The sequence below is a fragment of the Xenopus tropicalis genome, chromosome 7 (assembly GCF_000004195.4).
Source record: "Xenopus tropicalis strain Nigerian chromosome 7, UCB_Xtro_10.0, whole genome shotgun sequence".
NCBI lineage: Eukaryota > Metazoa > Chordata > Amphibia > Anura > Pipidae > Xenopus > Xenopus tropicalis.
The window spans coordinates 13,190,531-13,211,508 of NC_030683.2; the positions used below are offsets into that span (position 1 = coordinate 13,190,531).

At 45.5% G+C, this 20,978-nt stretch overlaps 1 protein-coding gene across 4 annotated transcripts in view; it reads left to right on the forward strand.

Moving 5' to 3' along the window:
• Positions 1-20,978, forward strand: part of sgms1 (sphingomyelin synthase 1) — a 105,097-nt gene that overhangs the window by 72,991 nt on the left and 11,128 nt on the right. For 2 of the 4 annotated variants that reach the window (XM_012966487.3, XM_012966488.3), the window contains exons 4-5: positions 17,581-18,408; positions 19,724-19,841. In XM_012966487.3, the coding sequence (XP_012821941.1) occupies positions 17,768-18,408; positions 19,724-19,841 (759 nt within the window). In that variant the 5' untranslated portion in view covers positions 17,581-17,767. 4 annotated transcript variants of the gene reach the window in all.

Consider the following 20,978-nt stretch of genomic DNA (forward strand, 5'->3'; position numbering starts at 1 on the left):
ATCTGCCTGCCCCTCCTTCCCCAGATGGAGTGCCTTTGCTTCTAACTTCTCACTCATTCCCCTGCCCTCAAAGATCTGCTGCTGCTGCTGCAGGGAAGGGACACAGCCAGCCAGGGGGCTTCCCCAGGCTCAGAGGTGAGCTAAAGTCTTTCCTTACTGGGATTGTCCAGCTAGACCCCCAAAGTGCTGCTGGGGGGGTACAATAAAGCAACACAGGCTCTGGAATCCACTGGGAGTTTTGCAAACTGAGCTCCAGCGCCTGTGATAGTTCCCTCCCCGGCTACGTGGAATGTTTCCCTCTTGGGTTTGCAGAAGGAGCACCGACTGCAGCCGCCTGTGCCCTCGCACCAACTTACTAGCCCATGGCTAAGCTGCTGGTAGCCTCTGTGGGACCCTGATCTGACCGCTGATTTGCGCACAATGGCTTCCTGTTCTTGAAATGCCAAGACTAGTTTGCGGTGAAACTTGTTTGTTACTGTTGTGGGGCCTGTTACTGACTTTATACAACAACAAGGGTACTTCCCTGGTGATTTGTTTGCGATCATTTGTTTTCCTGCTCCAGGCGTGTGGTTGTAACTGGGATACAGTGTATAGTAAGGTATGGGCTGTAACTGTGGGACAGTGTGTATAGTAAGGAAATCATGTGTCATGGGTATGGGCTGTAACTGTGTATAGTAAGGTAATCATGTGTCATGGGTATGGGCTGTAACTGTGTATAGTAAGGTAATCATGTATCTTGGGTATGGGCTGTAACTGTGGGACAGTGTGTATAGTAAGGTAATCATGTGTCATGGGTATGGGCTGTAACTGTGTATAGTAAGGTAATCATGTGTCATGGGTATGGGCTGTAACTGTGGGACAGTGTGTATAGTAAGGTAATCATGTGTCATGGGTATGGGCTGTAACTGTGGGACAGTGTGTATAGTAAGGTAATCATGTGTCATGGGTATGGGCTGTAACTGTGTATAGTAAGGTAATCATGTGTCATGGGTATGGGCTGTAACTGTGTATAGTAAGGTAATCATGTGTCATGGGTATGGGCTGTAACTGTGGGACAGTGTGTATAGTAACATAATGTGTCATGGGTATGGGCTGTAACTGTGTATAGTATGGTAATAATATGTAATGGGCTGTAACTGTGGTACAGTGTGTATAGTAAGGTAATAATATGTCATGGGTATGGGCTGTAACTGTGGTACACTGTGTATAGTAACATAATAATGGGTCATGTGTATGGGCTGTAACTGTGTATCGTAAGGTAATAATGTGTCATGGGAATAGGCTGTAACTGTGTATAGTAAGGTAATTATGTGTCATGTGTATGGGCTGTACCTGTGAGATAGCGTGTGTGTGTGCTAAGGCAAGAAGCAATAGGGCTATAACTGTGAGGTAGTGTGTGTAGTCAGCCCAAATGTCAAAAAGTTATTTTTATCTGTGCTGCATATCCATCTGAAGGCTGTCAGGGGATTGTGGGATTTGTGGGGGTGATAATTGTCCCTTGTTGATCCCTGTTGTCTGTGAGGGGTTAACTCGCCCGGCTGTCCGGCCTGTGTTGCAACAGTCACAAGGCCTTTGGTCACAGCACCTGGGTATTAGCCCCGTGTGCAATAAAGAGAAGTAAAACCATTTATGCACTGGGACATTGTACTTCCCGTACGCACGTTGCTAGGGTTTGGGGGGGTGAGCAGACTTTGTTGCTAGTGACAGGCGGTTTCTATTAAAAATGTGACAGGGTTCGGGCACTTTGGCCACTGGGGCAGAATGCGTGCCCTGTGCTATAATAGGGAATTCATGCTTTGTAGCCTGAGTGGAACCAGTCGGACACAGATCCCAGGTCATCTAAACAGATCAGGAAGGCCAGGGAGGGGGAAATAATGTTTACATTCAATCTGTGGGGTTGGTACAGGCATGAAACCTTCTGAGACTCCCAGCGCTTCACTGATATGTGCCTTAGCAACTGGCTGAGCATGCTGGGAGTTGTAGTTTCAAACCGCCCTCACACAGAATACAAACAGTGCTTTATGAGCAGAGAAAGTGACATTTTTATATGTTTATATCTTTTGCATTGTTCTTGCCAAGAATGCCATTTGACCCCGGCTTATCTTCCTGCGTAGGAGCTAAAAGCCATTGTATTCTATAGGGTTTATCTGTTATCTGCTGTGTAAACACGTGCCCTAGTGCCCCATTTCAACTTAAACAGCGGCTTCCTTATGTAAGCTCTAGCAGCGTGGAAACCTTGTTATCAGTACCGGGTAATAGGAAATATTCAGTGTATATAGAAAACTGGCTTTTGTGTTACTTGTCCTTAAATATATTGAGCAGGAAGTTGTCTGTAAATCACCCTCTTTTATTAATAACGTGTTTTTTTTTGAGTTGGTATAATGTAATATATAGAGGCTTCTTTCCTATTCCCATACATGGGCCAATTCTAGCTGCCGATATTGGCCCTTTAGACCGATTTGGATATCTTCCTGTGTATGGGCACAAACGACGGGCCTGCCCAACCAACATCTGGCCTGAAATCTCGATCGGGAAGGTTTGATTTTTCCGTCGGATTGGAGACCACATCAACGAGCTGAACCGACGGCGCCTATACCCGCCATTCTAATTCGATTGTTTGGCCCAATATTGCTCACCCATAGGTGTGCCCTATGCCCTGTATAGTAGGGAAAGCCCAGTAAAGCTGGCCATAATCCAGGCTGATATTGGCCTCTCTTTACTTGGAGACCTGTACTATATATGTAGGCTTTAATGAGTTTAATCAGTTGGGGATAAGGCCAGCAAACCGGGGCAACTATACCGTCTGCATAGGCCCCCGCTGCGTATCCCAGGGATTGACCAAAAAATCAGATTTGCCTAAAGGTGGCCATACACGCTAACATCTGCTCGCTTGGCGAGGTCGCCAAGCGAGCGGATCTTCTCCCGATATCCCCACCTACGGGTGGGCGTTATCAGGCTAATTCTCAAATTAGAACGCTGGGTATAGGCGCCTTGGTTCGGGGACTGCATTAACGAGCTGATGTGGTCCCCGATCCGACTACATTTTTAAACCTGTCCGATCGAGATCTGGACGATTTTAGGCAGGCCCGTTGGTAGTGCCCATACATGGGCCGATAAGCTGACGAATAGGTCTAGGGTAGGGCTTCCCAACCTTTTCAGCAGCACGGCCCGGTAGGAGGCAAATTTTTTTTCCCACGGACCGAGGGCGGCGGGGCGCGCCGCGTAATACATGCGACGCGCTGGGGAGGGGGGGTGCGCTGCGGCCCACTGCCCTGCTGTCCACGGCCCGGAACTGGTCCGCGGCCCGGCGGTTGGGGACCCCTGGTCTAGGGGACCGATATCGGCAGCCAAAATCAGCCCGTGTATGGGCACCTTTAGATCTACCCATTAGGAGACCTCACCAATCAAGAGTGTATGTGTGTATGTCACTATACAAAGAAGATACATGGGTAATATATAGGTCTAATAACCTATAGCAACCAATCAAATGCGTGCTTTCAGAACCAGTTAATGCTTTCTGGTTGCTATGGGTTACTAGATCATTTCTTCAGTGGTTTTGGCACTTTGCTTGGTTATTAATAGGGGCCTTGAGTCCATCACAGTGGAACATTGTGGGTTTGGGTTCCTCTGCAGGTGTCGGTGTGACATAAGGAATCCATTAGGGTTTGTCACACAAATATAGGAGTAAAATGGGCGTTGAGCGTGCCCTCCTTGCTCCTACCTGCGTACTTGTGTGTTACACGTAGGAGAGTGCATTATAGGCAAACAGGCGCAGCCGAGCTATGAAACCAATGCCTGGAATTTGGAAACAAAACGCCGAACGTACACAGTTGCCGGCTCGTGAGTCACTGTATTTGCATAGCAAAGCCTGACATTTCACTCCTGTGCCAAATGAAACAATTGCAGTGGCCTCAAGGGAGGCCTCAGGCACACTTTTGTTTTTAAACATGATGAAATAAAGTACAGAATTTTAACGGATTCCTTGTGTCCGAAGTGTGCTCGATGTCCTTCCTTCCACTTTGGCCTCAAGGGAGGTTCCGTCACTAGCTGCTAGGCCATTTAGTTCCTGGGAACTACAACTCCCAGGGTCCTCAGCTCTGAGAATCCTGGGGCTTTGCAAGTTGCCTGCCACTGCTTCCTTTTGGGTTCCCTTTAAGCTGGAAATGACCGCAGCTCTGTAGGAAAGTCTCTGGCAGTTTGACATTCACGCTCCTGCTCTGTTCTTACTCAGCGGTCAAGACGTTTACAGTTACCCTGCAGTACCCCCGGCCAAGGTTTAGAGTGGAAAGTTCCACCCATTCCGCAGCCTCGTGCCAGCCCAGGGGGTAATTCAGTCCTCAGAACCAGTATATTTCCTACGTGTTTACTTGTACCTGAAAACCAGTGCAACACTGTGTATAGTTGGATTTGTTTTTTTTATTGGTATTTTTTGTTCTTGTTAGCCTTAAAAGGGACTGGTTTCCAAACCAAACTTTGTTAAAAGCCCCACACAAAACAGTCACCCCTAATATCCCTATCACTGTAACCTGTTCTTTCAAAAGTAGGAATAAATACCATTTTTACATGTGGAAATCCAGCTGCAAAACAGTTCTTTTACTGCATCATTTGAGGGGAGGAGGGACTAAAACATTGATGTTACAAATTGTAACAACTTCTCCACAGCTTACAGACAGCATGCAGGAACTACATAACCCACAATGCATTGCACTGGGATGTTTCTTTCCTTATTGACATCACGTGTGCAGGGAATTGTGGGATTGGGAGGCTGCAGGCTGAGGGGAGTTTTATTTGAGTCTCAAAGTAGTCCGCCAGATCAGCAGGGGAACAGGGGGCGGGGCTTAGGGAACTGTTCCAAACCAGATTATTACATAAACAATTATGGAAAGGCTGCATATTTTTAATTGATGTGTATTGCAAAGTTGCTTGAAATTGTTTCCTTTTCAAAAAGTTTAAGAGTTTGCCTTTAAACTGGCTATACACGGGCCAATAAGAGCTGCCCACTCGCCCCTACAGAACAAGTCGGCCCTACAGACCCAGCCCTGTATTTGGGGCCATTGCAAGACCCCGCCACCAATATTTGGCAGAATATAAAGTCCTATAGGCCGGGGACTGCATTCACATGGGATTCACTCCTTGCCTAAAGGGTCTCCATAGGCCACTGTGTGATCTAATCGTTGGCCCAGTTTGGCCCAGCCCATGTGTGGGCGCCTTTACACACCCTGGATCTAAACCCCCGTCCCACAGATCAGAGCAGGATAAGATAGTGTTTATGTGGATGGAACATGGATATTTGCCAGACGGCTGCTTGGGATTCCTGTGTGCGTAACAGTGAGAGATAAGGCTTAGGTAAGGCAGTGTAAACAGATGTGCTTAGAAACTATAGAAATACATGAAATCAGAACCTCTAACTGTAACTGAGAAACAACACAGGAGTTTTACTGCTTGTGAAAAAAAGACCTTCTGTTGTTATAAGGGTGAAGACACACAGAGCTACTAGTAGCAGCTACTTGTCGTTGCTACTAAAATAGACAATGCTGATCATTTACTGATAATTGTCTCTACGTGTGTTTTAGCAGAGGCAATTCTCAGTATTGTCTATGGCAGGGGATTTTCTGGAGTTCAGTAGCCATGAAAACGTAGCTGCTACTAGTAGCTCTGTGTGTTTTCACCCTAAAGGTCCCCATACACGGGCCGAAAGTAGCTGCCGATATGGGTCCCTTAGACCGATTCGGCAGCTAATTGGCCCGTGTATGGGCACTACCGACAGGCCTGCCCGACCGATATCTGGCCTGAAATCGGCCAGATCTCGATCGGGCAGGTTAGAAAATCTTGTCAGATCGGGGTTGAATGCGGTCCCCAGACCGACTTTTCCTATACCCGCCCAGGGCCAAACGATCGAATTACCCTAAATTCCCCCCAATATCGGCCACCCGTAGGTGGGGATATCGGGAGAAGATCCACTCGTTTGTCGACATTGCCAAACGAGCTGATCTTATGGTGTATGGGGACCTTAACTGTGGGTAATTATGTGATGATGGTGTCCCTATAATAGCAAAGTGTGTATCTTTCATTGTCCTGTCCCGTGGAACCTTTCCCCCCACCCATAATGTTTACAAATAAAGGTCAAAAGTTAATTGTAAAGTGTCAGACTGCTCAAATCAGAATGGTAATCTGGAAAGGAAATAGCGATATCCCCGTATTTCCGTAGCCTCATTTGCACACAATGGCAGGAACTGTCCTTTTAAGCTAATAATAACACATGGATTGTTTTCTCCACTGACTAATATATATGCCAGCAGATTGATGAATATATGCCAGCAGAGAAAAACCAATCTATCCTCAGACCTGGTCTGGGAGTCAAAATAGGCCCTGGCATTCCCAGCCCCCCAGCAGCCCACTACATAGTAACTGTCTATGGCAGGGGTGGCCAATACATTGATCGCGGTCCACCAGTTGATCCCCTGTGGATTTCTGGTAGACCGCAATGAAGCCGGGGATGCAGAAGTGCTGTGTGAATGGGTATAAAGGTATATATCACAAAGAAACAAGGATATGGTGTTTTATGTGTCTTTAGTTCCCCTTTAAAAGAGCGTCATGTGTTACCTTTTGCCCCTTTACCCACTTAAAACAAATGTATCTTCAGTTGCCCTTTGAACCGCGATTATTATTCTAACGTGCTCCGTATGTGAAAGTGTGCACCTTCCAGCCAGAGCACGGAGCCTCCCAGCTGCTTCCAATACAAACAGGGATTCCTTTCAAGCTCCTACAAAGACTCCCAGGGGCTCTTACAAAGACTCCCAGGGAACTGAACTTCCTGCCAGGAAAGTAGAAATATATTTGGTGACTGCAGGGATTCTTTTTTTCCCCCCTTTGTTCTTACCCTGAGACCCTCGGAAGGGTGTGGAAACCCCCCCAAAAATGGTATTTATTTATATTTCATGCAAAGCTTACATTGGATAAGGATTGGCTGGGCACCAGGAAAGGGCAAGCTGTGCCTTTATAAATGTTCTTATACTGATATTCCCTACAGTTCTGGGAACGGGAGTTCAAAACACATTGAGGGATGGAGGTTGCCAAATGCTATAGTGTGTTCAAAACACCTGTAAATTTGCTGAGAAAAAGAATTTCAATTAGAAAACAAGAATTTTGGCTCTTAATGTTACGTGGGGCTCTTTGCACCTCTGATGAACGCCTTTGCACTGCTTTCTGGCTATGGAGCAGCACTAGTTGTAGCATTTATGCCTGTCCTGGCATAGCTGCTCGTAAGAACATTTATCAATGTTTGGTGGTATAGTTACCCTTTAGAGAGTCTTATAAGGGACCTGGCAACAACCAGTCTGCCTTCTATCAAACAGGCATGTTATATACTTCACCTGGGATACAATTTATATTCCTTGCATTGGGGAGGTAGAGACCTCCAAGCTAATAAAGTGAATTCTTGGGACATAGAAACAGACCTGATAAGTCACATATAGATTTGTAGGCCTCCGCCTTCCATTCATATCTGGAGGTATTAAGTAAAAATGCTGCCATAGGATTTTTCTGTGCGTTTTTTCACCTAAAAAAATATTCATTGTTTACATTATTTTCTTGTCTTCCTTGTCATTATTTTTTCAGTGTTCTCACTGGCAAGTATGGGGTTAATGTAGTGCTTTGAATACATTTTCGGCACCAATCTCACTGGCATGCCTGAGGTTAATGAGTCCATTTGCTAGGGATGCACTGAAGCCCCTAAATCCGTTGTAAGGGATTTGGCCCGAATACCAAACTGAAAGCGAATTAGCATGTGCTAATTAGGGTATGGAAGGGTTAAAAAAAAATCCACTTCTGTGTTCACACAGCGACACTTAACCCTTCCAATCCCAATTAGCATATGCTAACTCAGTTTGGCCAGGACCCGTGGATTGGGCCAAATCCGAAACCCTGCTGAAAAAGGCCAAATCCTGGCTGAATACTGTACCGAATCCTGGAGTTGGTGCATCCCTACCATTTACTGCAGTTATCTTGTATCTACCCCGGGGGTCCCCATACTTGGAATAGCTTTGACAAGATGTCATTTTTGTGGGCAGTTTAATAGTAGTGCATAAAAGCTATACATTTTTATTGATCAACCAGACTGAGCCATTGGCCCTGGCGCAATATTATTTTATTCCATAACAGGAATGCGGGGCCCCATTCTCTAGGGAATGTTATGGGGGGACATGGTTACTCCACCCATCACTACCTTACCTCAACTAAAGCTGCTTGTGTTACCTGGGTGCCATTCTCATTGTGACTTGGGTGCCATTCTCATTGTGACTTGGGTGCCATTCTCATTGTGGCTTGGGTGCCATTCTCATTGTGACCTGGGTGCTATTCTCGTGACCCGGGCGCCATTCTCGTTGTGACCCGGGCGCCATTCTCATTGTGACCCGGGCGCCATTCTCGTTGTGACTGCGGGGCCCCATTCTCTAGGGAATGTTATGGGGGGACATGGTTACTCCACCCATCACTACCTTTCCTCAACTAAAGCGGCTTGTGTTACCCGGGCGCCATTCTCGTTGTGACCCGGGCGCCATTCTCGTTGTGACCCGGGCGCCATTCTCGTTGTGACCCGGTCGCCATTCTCATTGTGACCCGGGCACCATTCTCGTTGTGACTGCGGGGCCCCATTCTCTAGGGAATGTTATGGGGGGACATGGTTACTCCACCCATCACTACCTTTCCTCAACTAAAGCGGCTTGTGTTACCCGGGCGCCATTCTCGTTGTGACCCGGGCGCCATTCTCGTTGTGACTGCGGGGCCCCATTCTCTAGGGAATGTTATGGGGGGACATGGTTACTCCACACATCAATACCTTTCCTCAACTAAAGCGGCTTGTGTTACCTGGGTGCCATTCTCGTTGTGACCTGGGTGCCATTCTCGTTGTGACCTGGGTGCCATTCTCGTTGTGACCCGGGTGCCATTCTTGTTGTGACTGCGGGGCCCCATTCTCTAGGGATTGTTATGGGGGGACATGGTTACTCCACCCATCACTACCTTTCCTCAACTAAAGCGGCTTGTGTTACCTGGGTGCCATTCTCATTGTGACTTGGGTGCCATTCTCGTTGTGACCTGGGTGCCATTCTCGTTGTGACTTGGGCGCCATTCTCGTTGTGACTTGGGTGCCATTCTCATTGTGACTTGGGTGCCATTCTCGTTGTGACCTGGGCGCCATTCTCGTTGTGACCTGGGTGCCATTCTCGTTGTTACCTGGGTGCCATTCTCATTTCTTCCCATATCCCATTTCAGTGACAGTCTCTGTGCTGCTGATAGCTGACTGGGCACAACGGATCCTCAGAACCAAATAGGTTTCCCTTTATATTACTAGAGATATAAGGTGAAACACGCAGGGATCTCAGTGCTATTGAGCCATTGCAAGCAGTGTACTTTTCCATTATGTGCGGCTTCTTGTCTGATAATGTTCTTTAGATGTAATTTTCCCAGATTCATTATCTTAATGTTCTCTTTCTTTAATGTATGATTTATGTATCCATTTGAGTAATTGCTGCCAATTAGGGTTTTTTTTTTCTTTTCTTTGTGGCGAGTTCATAATACAGTCTCGAGTGTACACAAGAAAGCCAGGCTCACTACCAGTCTTTCATCTGAGGAACTGTGGCTATAGAATCATTGCTTACAAAAAATTTTGCGATTTTCCTGCCTTTTAACAAAGCCCAGATTATGTATGAATTCTGCACTATATAGCTAAGGCCTGTGGCACACCCAGTACCCCACTGTCCTGTATGTCACTGGCATGAACAGACACTTTTTGGACCAAAAATTATACACATGATCTGTGCCTTTATCCTTATCTTTTACAGTAGGGGGTACATTATCCCTTATAATACATGAGTGATACTCAGAGTTCCCTGTATAACTCAGCCTGCAGCCTTGTGCCTTTATATGGGCACAGAACCCCTCAGTGACTGCTAATATCCTTATCATTTACAGTAGGGGGTACATTATCCCTTATAATACATGAGTGATACTCAGAGTTCCCTGTATAACTCAGCCTGCAGCCTTGTGCCTTTATATGGGCACAGAACCCCTCAGTGACTGGTAATATCCTTATCATTTACAGTAGGGGGTACATTATCCCTTATAATACATGAGTGATACTCACAGTTCCCTGTAGCCTTGTGCCATTGGAACATGTTGTGTCACAAGAGGGCTATGGAAATAGGTAGAAAGAATATTTTCCTTTGCTCACAGTAGGAAAATGTACATTATAACATGTATTTATAGAGCAGTGAGTGCATTTTATAGAGCAGCAGTAGAAGGAGTTAGTTGCATAGCGAGTTCTGTGCTGGTGTTGCTGTACTTTTCCTCTGTTAAATATAATTTCCATTTGTAAATGAGTAACGTGGCATTATGGCATTTTATGGCCCCAGGATGTATTTGTATGGCATTATCCTGTTCTTGTAATTCTAGCTCCCGGTAGCTCTGTTACGGGGGGGGGGGGGGGGGGGGGGTTACATTATTGACAGACACTTTCTGGTTCTGATCCACAGTGTGTGCCTTTTATACAGGCTACTGTGTAACTGATGTTATTCAGGGATTCAGTTTATTCTTACATGATCTTCCTGGCAGGATTGTTACTGTGTAACATGGGGGCTTTGTTACTCTGATTCTGTTGCTAAATTGTTCCACTGGGCAGAAGGAACCCAACTTCCCCCGTATTAATGTTATATTGGTAGCGGGGCATACCTACAACTCTGTGTAGTTTTAGATAATTTCCCTATTGCGTTGCCATTCTCCCAGGCTCGGTTAGATGGAACAGTTCGGTATAAAAATGATACTGGGTAAACTAGACAGCGCAAAATAAAAAATGTTTTCAAGCAGTTAGTTAGGCAAAAATGTCATCTATAAAGGCTGGAGTGAGCAGGTGTCTAACATAATGGCCAGAACACCACTTCCTCCTTTATAGCTCTATAGCTGTATCCAGGACGCGGCCTTCGAAAGCACATAGCACTAATTATGATCCAGTCATTGGCCCCAGGGATCAGCTCGATATCGGGCATATAGGCGAAAGATCCCCTGATTTGCCAAACTCGCCAAATGAGTGGAGCTTCACCTGTATGGCCAGCTTTAATCTCTGCTTCCATCTGGTTTTGCAGCAATGCCATTTTCCAAGGGAGAAAGTGTTTTCTGCTGTCAGTCTTGTTTCATGCGCCATCTAGTGGCAGACTGCTGAATCTATAAATATTTATATTAATATTACAGCCTTGGTTAAAATGTTTCAAAGCTAAAATGCTCTGTATTCTGTGTGACAGCTTTGTGCCATTGGCCCATCTAAGCCCTTAGCAGTTATTGACCAGCTTTAGTGACTATATATCTATATATATATATATATATACTATACATTGCCTGTTCCACTCCAGCTAACGAGCCCATTGATAAAGGATCCCGTGGCCCAATCTGTACAGCAGATGAACTCACAGGGCAAATGCTATTTATTGTTCAGAGCACAGGAGAGATAATGATTATTTACTGAAGGGTGTGCACCGGTGCCCTTGGGAATCAAGGCAAACACATCACTATAAACACGGCTGGGAATGATGCGACTTCTCTGTTGCACAATCACCAGTTGCCCCATCATTGTTCCTCCTAGAAACAAACCTCTCCCCCCACCGGCTGCTTGATCTCACGTGCATTAGAGTCCCAGTGCCCTGCTGGAAGCTTTCAATCCAGTAACCCCATTAAAAACAGCTTCATTTTCCTGATTAATATCAGTAGGGGGGAGATGCAATAAGCAGGCAGATAATTAACCCCAAGTCCCGCACACTGGGTGATTACTGAGATAACAAAGTTCCCTGGCCCCTAATCCATTTACTAATAAAAATAAACATTTGCTTGTATAGCCGCATACCATGGCAGGTAGGCCACATTATTATTATTATTATTCCTTAGGAACCAGCTCAGACTTTGGAAGGGCCTGTTGGGCATCAGCAAATGTTAGATTATTATCTGCCTGGCACAGAACAGATCTACCTATGCCCCCTAATGCTGGCCATACATAGGGACCTATTCCTATTCACCCCCTTCAGACTGAGTTAGTAGCTTATTGGCCTATGTGTAGGACCAACCAGGATTGGCCGAGAATTTGTCATATATCTATTAGTCAGGTTTAGGTGAAGACTGCAGCGACCCATTGAGTTGGTCCTCTCTTGACCGGTCTGCCCTTGTAGGTGGCTAAATTGTGAAAAGATCCGGTTAGATTTTTTAACCTGCCCGATCGAGATCTGGCTGATTTCAGGCCAGATGTCGGTCGGCAGGCCCGTCGGTAGTGCCCATACACGGGCCGATTAGCTGCTGAATTGGTCTAAGGCACCGATATCGGCAGCAACAATCGCCCGTGTATGGCCACCTTCAATGTGGCCATATACGGGCAGACTTAGGGCGAAGACACACAGGGCAACTAATCAGTGCAGCGAAAATGAGCACACAATTTGTCACCACGACGCATTTATATGGACGAAAAGTCACCGTGATTAGTCGCTGTGACTGGGTTAATTAAAAGTCGCTGCAACTAATTGCCCCGTGTGTCTTCGCCCTTAAGCTGGCAATTCAAATCTTTTAGACCGATTTGGCAGCTTATCTGCCGGTGTATAGGGCCCCCGACTGGCCTCCCAGATTGACGTCTGGCCGAAAATTGGGCAGGTTTGATTTCCCGTCAAATCAGGGACTGCATTTGCTTGTCAATACGGCCCTTAGTCCAAATGGCTCTTATACCTGTCATTGTAATTCCATCATTTGGCCCGGTATCTCCAAAGATGGGCATATCGGCACAAGATCCTCTTGTTTGGTATCCTCTCCAAATGAGCGGCTCCTAATGTATATGGCCACATTTACTTCAGTCCTAAATGATAAAAGTTCATTGTTGACTGGTTGCTATGGGTTACAGAGGAAAATTCTGCCGCTACATAATTTAATTCCATGAAAAATTCCGTGCAAACCCAATGAAGACAAAGTGCCCAGTAGGGTGCCTTTATTTATTTGCCCTTGTGAGAGGGTGGCTAGAGGAATCTTCCGAGCAGTAACAGTAGCCATTCACTTAATCAGTGTATCAGGATAGAAGCGCTAATAATAGCAGAATAAAGGAAATGAATCAGACAAGCAGAAATGGAAAAAATTGTTGCTAAATCCAGAGCCGATGTAACCAAACCCCTCCCGTCCTAAATTGGTATTCCCTTGGATATAGTAAATACTATAGAATTGTAAGCAGGAGCCCTTAGTTACCTGTGTATGTGCCTACCCTGACTACCCCCTGGACTTAAATCTAACAGCAGGTTTGAAATATCAATTAGGCATTTGCTTGTAGGCCTCCGACATGATCTAGTCATTGGCCCCGGGGCCGAACTGTCGGATCCGTTTAGTTTGGCCAAGCGCGTAGGCGTCCTTACATGGCCCTAGAGCCGTTGGGTTACGGGGAGTTACACTCTATGTAGCCGTTACAACCTCTCCTTGTGGTATTTACGTAATATAATCACCAGATAAGGGGACACTTTCCCAGTAGTAGTGATTCATCTTGTGAGTTCGTATGAGGCTATCCCGTGACTCTGCCGCTTCTGGTTCCTTCGCCTCAGGGCAGCTTGTTTGTGCAAGGTTGCTTGGAACGGAAATTTAAAGGGAAAATAAACCCAAAAATAAAAAAGGAAAGGAAATGTAACTGTAAACGACTTTCTAATATACATTCATTACATATTATAACTGGTTTATATGTTATTTGTAAGTGTAATTGCTATTGAAAGCAGCATCTGTAAATGCCTGTCTGCTCTCTGGTTCTGACTCTTGACACTATGTAGCCAGACTTGCATGGATCTTCCCAGTTACATTTACAAATAACTTTGAAACCAGTGAAAATGTGTAATGGCTCTTGGGAAGCAGTAATATAGTAAAATACTAATGACAGCACTTTATGAGCCCAGTAAAGCCATTAAGTTGTGACTGTATAATTATTTGCCTCTGGCTTTGTTTTACCTTGTGAAAATGCTAATTGCTTCAGTTCTTAATTTTCAGACTTGTGTGGTCATCCGTTATTCTGGTGCCCTTTTGCTACTGAGAGGTTGTGTAGTATAGTGATATATTGGTATAAGTATTGGTATAGAAAAATGGCACTAATGGAAACATTTGGGAATTAGAGATATGGTGTTCCCCTGTACTAAGCACAATTCAGCAGGAACAGCCCCCTAAGTTTGCTCAAAGCCTGTACAGAGAGATACCATAAAACTATGGCAGCATAGGGATTCCCCTGTACTAAGCACAATTCAGCAGGAACAGCCCCCTAAGTTTGCTCATAGCCTGTACAGAGAGATACCATAAAACTATGGCAGCATAGGGATTCCCCTGTACTAAGCACAATTCAGCAGGAACAGCCCCCTAAGTTTGCTCATAGCCTGTACAGAGAGATACCATAAAACTATGGCAGCATAGGGATTCCCCTGTACTAAGCACAATTCAGCAGGAACAGCCCCCTAAGTTTGCTCATAGCCTGTACAGAGAGATACCATAAAACTATGGCAGCATAGGGATTCCCCTGTACTAAGCACAATTCAGCAGGAACAGCCCCCTAAGTTTGCCCATAGCCTGTACAGAGAGATACCATAAAACTATGGCACATAGGGATTCCCCTGTACTAAGCACAATTCAGCAGGAACAGCCCCCTAAGTTTGCTCATAGCCTGTACAGAGAGATACCATAAAACTATGGCAGCATAGGGATTCCCCTGTACTAAGCACAATTCAGCAGGAACAGCCCCCTAAGTTTGCCCATAGCCTGTACAGAGAGATACCATAAAACTATGGCACATAGGGATTCCCCTGTACTAAGCACAATTCAGCAGGAACAGCCTCCTAAGTTTGCTCATAGCCTGTACAGAGAGATACCATAAAACTATGGCACATAGGGATTCCCCTGTACTAAGCACAATTCAGCGGGAACAGCCCCCTAAGTTTGCTCATAGCCTGTACAGTGAGATACCATAAAACTATGGCAGCATAGGGATTCCCCTGTACTAAGCACAATTCAGCAGGAACAGCCCCCTAGTTTTGCTCATAGCCTGTACAAAGTGAATGTGTTGTAATTTTTTATGATTATAGAAGCAGGGGCTGAATGGGCAGGCACAGTGATATATTTCTCTCCTGCCAATAAATGAATAGCACATGTGATTTATGTGTGAAAATTGAGCATCTAAATCACATGAAAGGAGCAGCCCTGCCGTTCCCAAGGGCTCCGTTTGCACTGGGGGCACCAGATACAGCAATAGATTTGTGTTTGTGAATCATTGGAAGTGCATCAGAGACCCATTAACTATCTGCCTCTTGTTAATGGGTTTCTTCACATTGGTATAAAGTGATTTATTGGTGCAAATAACTATTCCCCAGTTACCTCGGAGCATTCAATAGACAAATCAATTATTTAACCCGAGAAAGGTGGCAACAACAGCACGTGAATTATTCAGCGACTTCTAAATCACAGAAAGCGGCTCCTTTACTTTATCGGATATGGTTAATAATGCACTTACTGCTGGCAGAGCCGCTGGCTACACTCTCGCTCCACTTTGCTTTGCTGGGCAGAACCAGCGGGATAGTAAGTAACAGTGCAAGATAGTGCCAGGGGGAAGGGCCCGTAGGCTGGTTGCCATACAGGGGCTGATAAATGGCAACCTTTTCCCTTCCAGACCAAGTTGGCCGCTTATTGACTAATGTATGGTGCACGAGACTGTGGCAAGAAATTGGGTACTTTTGAAAAAAATGAGGACTGCATTTATAAAGTAATCTCCAAACAAGTCTCCCTTGGCCTCGTCATTGGTGTAGCAGCCAAATCATCCAATTTCCCCTGCCATCTCCCTAGTTATAAGGCGGCCAAAAAAGATGCCATTGATCTGAGTCAGCAGCTTATTGACCCTCAAGGTCTACTCAACCGATATCTGTCTGAAAATTGACCAGATAACAATCAGACAGGATTCAAATTCCCATTGGGAGGAAGGAACACATTGGCTTGTTCATGTGCTCTTGCCTGCATCCTGTCAATGTGATCTGATCATTTGGCCCAACTGCCACCCACCTGTAAAGGTCCCCATACACGTTAAGATTCGCTCGCCTGGCGAGAACGCCAAGCGAGCGGATCTTCACCCGATATCCCCACCTACGGGTGGGCGATATCGGGGAGCGTCTGGGGCCAAACGATCGAATTATATTTGCGGCAATGGGGCAGTCGGTTCGGGGACCGCATCAACGAGCCGATTGGGTCCCCGATCCGACTGAATCTTTTAACCTGGCTGATCGATATCTGGCCACTTTTAGGCCAGATATCGGTCGGGCAGGCCCCTCGTTTCTGCCCCTACACGGGGCGATAAGCTGCTGAATCAGTCCAAGGGACCGATATCGGCAGCTACAATCTGCCCGTGTATGGGGACCTTAAGTGGACATATCTGGAAAAGTTCTGCTTGTTTGGCCAACGTGCCAATGAGCAGATCTTTCAGCACACGGCCAGCTTTTTTTTGAAACATCTGAAAGAGAAGCCTTGGCAGCAGGAGGCAGTCTCTTTTGAGATTTATCATGTTTGGCAGCTGCTGGAGGCCGTCCCTTATCAGACAGCTGATATACATTGTAGAGCATTCAGTGAAGCAGAACACTGTATATCATCCAAAGGGGCCTGGAAATTCCCATGGAATGTTATTTATCTATCAAACTTCATTCTACCTCTGCTGCTATTCCCAGTCAGAAGCCAACGGAGGAGGATAATGTAAGAGTAGATCTGGGGGAAGGCGGAACATCTAAGGGATTTCAGCCTTGAGAACCTCTTATCTCTATTGAGTGTGTGAAAGAGTGGTTTTAGAAGTTTCTTTGCACTGCTGTAAGAATGGAATTTCCACCAGGGTTAGGTATATCCCCTTACCTTCTGTAAGACTGGCCTGTTCTAGAGAACCTCTTATCTCTATCGAGTGTTTGAAACAGGGGTCTTGGAAGTTTCTTTGCACTGCTGTAAGAATGGAATTTCCACTAGGGTTAGGTATATCCCCTTACCTTCTGTAAGACTTGGCTGGTTCTTGAGAACCTCTTATTTCTATTGAGTGTTTGAAACAGGGGTCTTGGAAGTTTCTTTGCACTTCTGTAAGAATGGAATTTCCACTAGGGTTAGGTATATTCTCTTACCTTCTGTAAAGGTGGGGCCAAACGATCGAATTCTAACGGCGGCAATGGCACAGTCAGTTCTGAGACTGCATTAACGAGCCGATGCGGTCCCCAATCCAACTAAATCTTTTAACCTGCCCGATCGATATCTGCCCAATTTCAGGCCAGATATCGATCGGGCATGGCCTTCGTTTCTGCCCCGACATGGGCCGATAAGCTGCTGAATCGGTCCAAGGAACTGATATCGGCAGCTACAATCGGCCCGTGTATGGGGACCTTAAGACTTGGCCTGTTTTTGAGAACCTCTTATCTCTATTGAGTGTATGAGACAGGGGTCTCGGCACTGCTGTAAGAATGGAATTTCCACTAGGGTTAGGTATATTCCCTTGCCTTATATAATTGTGTATTTATTCTTCTTTCTCCCTAGAGTCCACGCTGTATTCTGTGCATCAGCCAATGGAGGCACACATGGGCATGGAGTGTTAAGTTTCCCGTCCGTTGATCTTGCCATTGACTAACTCACGTGCTACCCCAAAGGCACCATGGATAAGCTAAGGATAGGTCTCTTGCTGGGTTGCAGTCTTCCCCACTACGTTGCCGTGGAGGATAAGTAGATGGGCCCTTACCCTGACATGAACATGAATCAGGTAATCTCCTGGTCACCAGATCAGGTGGCCAACTGGCTCACGGAGAGGGGACTACAGGAATACTCCGATACCTTAAAATCTCTATCTGGCAAGGCCTTGCTCATGCTTAAAGAAGATGACTTCAAGAAGCCACCCTTGTCACGTGTATCTTCGGACAATGGCCGGCATTTGCTGGAGATGATAGAGATTTTAAAAATAGAGCACCATATAGAGGAACACAAGAACGGTCATGCCAACGGGCACCTCTGCAGCAAGAAAGATCACCCAGTCGGAGATTATGGCTTTCCCAAAAAGAATGGAATTCCCAATGGTTTTAGCAAAGACATGATCCAGATTCCCTTGCCCGAACCAGAGCGGAACCAGCCTTTTCCTGACGAATGGGGCAAAACCCTCATTGCCTTCCTTTATGCACTTTGCTGTTTCATTTTCACCACAGTGATGATCTCAGTCGTCCATGAACGAGTGCCTTCCAAAACAGAGGAAGCTCCGCTGCCGGATGTATTTTTCGATTATTTCGACCGGGTGCAGTGGGCTTTCTCCATATGTGAAATTAATGGGATGATCCTTGTGGGCGTCTGGTTGTGCCAGTGGATATTGCTAAAACACAAGTGAGTACCGCCTCTCTCAGGATAATCTGTGGCTGCTTGGGCAATGTTTGGCCGAGTCCTGTGACCCAATCAGCACTGCTGTTTTGCAAGTAGAAAGCAAGTTTCTGGTTGGTTGCTGCAGTTTTCTGTATTTGGTCACAGCGTAGAGTTAACATTTGGTATGATGTAGATCAGTGATCCCCAACCAGTGGCTCGGGGGCAACATGTTGCTCCCCAACCCCTTGGATGTTGCTCTCAGTGCCCCCAAACAAGATTTCCTACCAAATAAAGCCCCCTGTAAGCTGATAGAGGCATAGAGACTACCTAATAGCCAATCACAGCCCTTATTTGGCTCCTCCATGAACTTTTATGGTGCTTGTGTTGCTCTCCAAGTCTTTTTACATTTGACTGTGGCTCACGAGTAAGAAAGGTTGGGGACCCCTGATGTAGAGAGTAATATTCTGAGACAATTTGCAGTTGGTCGTCATTTTTTTAAAAATTATTTTGCTTTTTATTCAGCAGCTCTCCAGTTTGGAATTGCAACCAGAAAGTAGTTTGAATGAGGCAAAAAAGCAAATAATTAAAAAACCATAAAAAATAAATAATGAAGTATGAAGACCAGTTTAAAAGTTGCTTAGAATTAGACATACTAATAGTTAACTTAAAGATAAACTTCCACTAGAGGGGCCGTAGTTAGTTCCCATCTATAGATGTATCACTAGATACTACATATATGCAGAGAAAAGTGATGTTGTTAAAGTGTTACAGAATATGACTGTTTGCATTTGCCATAAACCCAGAAAATGTACGAGAGGGAGGTGCCATGTTGCTTGCCCTGAGCAGAAGCAGTCTCTGTACAGGCATTTATTGGCCTTTATTTCTATAACGCTGACACACGATAGTACTTTATTGCTTATTATTCCCATCAGTTCCTGGAAGCTCAAGTATCACACACGCTACCTAACAGCCTTCCAACCTGTATCAAACAAGATATATCCAATTTCTGTTTTTAAAGGGCAACTAAAGCCATTATTTCTTGTATGTTCACACCTAAGGTCAGTAGCCCTATGCTACTAAGGGCCCCTCTGGGTTCTCCTATAGCCCATAATGTGCTTGAGCAGCAGTACCACCAATGGTGGATGTAGATGAGCAGGGAGTGTGCCAATTAAGTTAATTACTGCCAAATGGACAATGGCCGGCTATGAGGGAGCACCAGTGGGAGATTTTTGCCATTTGGTCACTTATAGAACCATACATACGTGTATAAATATTTATGCTCATTAGTTACCAAATCTTTTTTTTAATTTTGCTTAATACCCTCCCTCTTTTTTTTCAGATCTATCATTAGTCGGAGATTTTTTTGTATAGTGGGTACTCTGTACCTTTATCGCTGTATAACGATGTATGTTACAACGCTACCTGTTCCTGGGATGCATTTTAATTGCTCTCCTAAGGTGAGTGGGCTTCCTCCTCATTCTGCTGCTGTATGGGGATTATTCTGCTGGGACGCCAGTTACAATGGTGCAGTAAAGAGCCAGTTGGAGGTTCTGATCTGCTGATCTGGCTGGCTACTTTGAGACTCAAATAAAATGTAACAGTAGTTGTCTGCCCTCAGTCTGCCTTCAGCCTGTCTCCTCCCAATCCCACAATTCCCTGCTGCACACGTGATGTCAATAAGGAAAGGAACATCCCAGTGCAATGCATTGTGGGTTATGTAGTTCCTGCATGCTGTCTGTAAGCTGTGGAGAAGTTGTTGTAACTTGTAACATCAGTGTTTTAGTCCCTCCTCCCCTGCCAGGATTTCAGAAAGAGAAGAACTGATTTGCAGCTGGATTTCAGCATATAGAAATGGTATTTATTCCTACTGTTTGAAGGAACAGTTATAGGTATATTAGGGGTTTCTGTGTTGTGTGGGGCTGTTAAACACATTTTGGTTTGAAAGCCAGAGTTCCCCTTTAATAAGTGTACTTGGCCTTCTGTGCCACATGTAGTCCCCCTTGTGTGCCCTGTAGCCCTCCTATTGTGTTATAATCCTTTTCAAGATGATGATAGAGGTCATGGCATGATGAATAAGTGGTATGGCGTATCAATAAGTGGTAGGGCTAATAAAGCCAAATGTTGCTATTGGACGTGGGAGTTGCTTGGGGTTGGGTGCTGCTGTGGCCCTGTTCCCATTCATTTCTTAATAAAACAGGAGACATTTTTGGTAGAAATAGTGAGCAGCCGGCATTGCAGCCAGCATTTCCCTACTGGGTTAGTGAGTGCTTTCTGGGAAACGCCACGAGACGTTCTGCGCCTGACAGTAACTGGCTTCCCCGGGGCGGAACTCGCAGCTCAAGAACCCATAGGGTTATGCCTGGTAATATTACATTTATTGTAATATTCCCCAACATTATTAGCTGGTATGGGTAGTTCTGGGTGACCCTTTCTGTAACTCCCAATGCCGGCAGGCTAAGGCTGAACCCAGAAATCATCCTCCCCAGACCCACCATTATTTTACCCCGTATCCACTGTATCCACTGTATCCACTGTATCCACTGTATCCACAGCTTGGTGCTTTGTTATTCCCCTCCTTGTATAAATGCAAAACT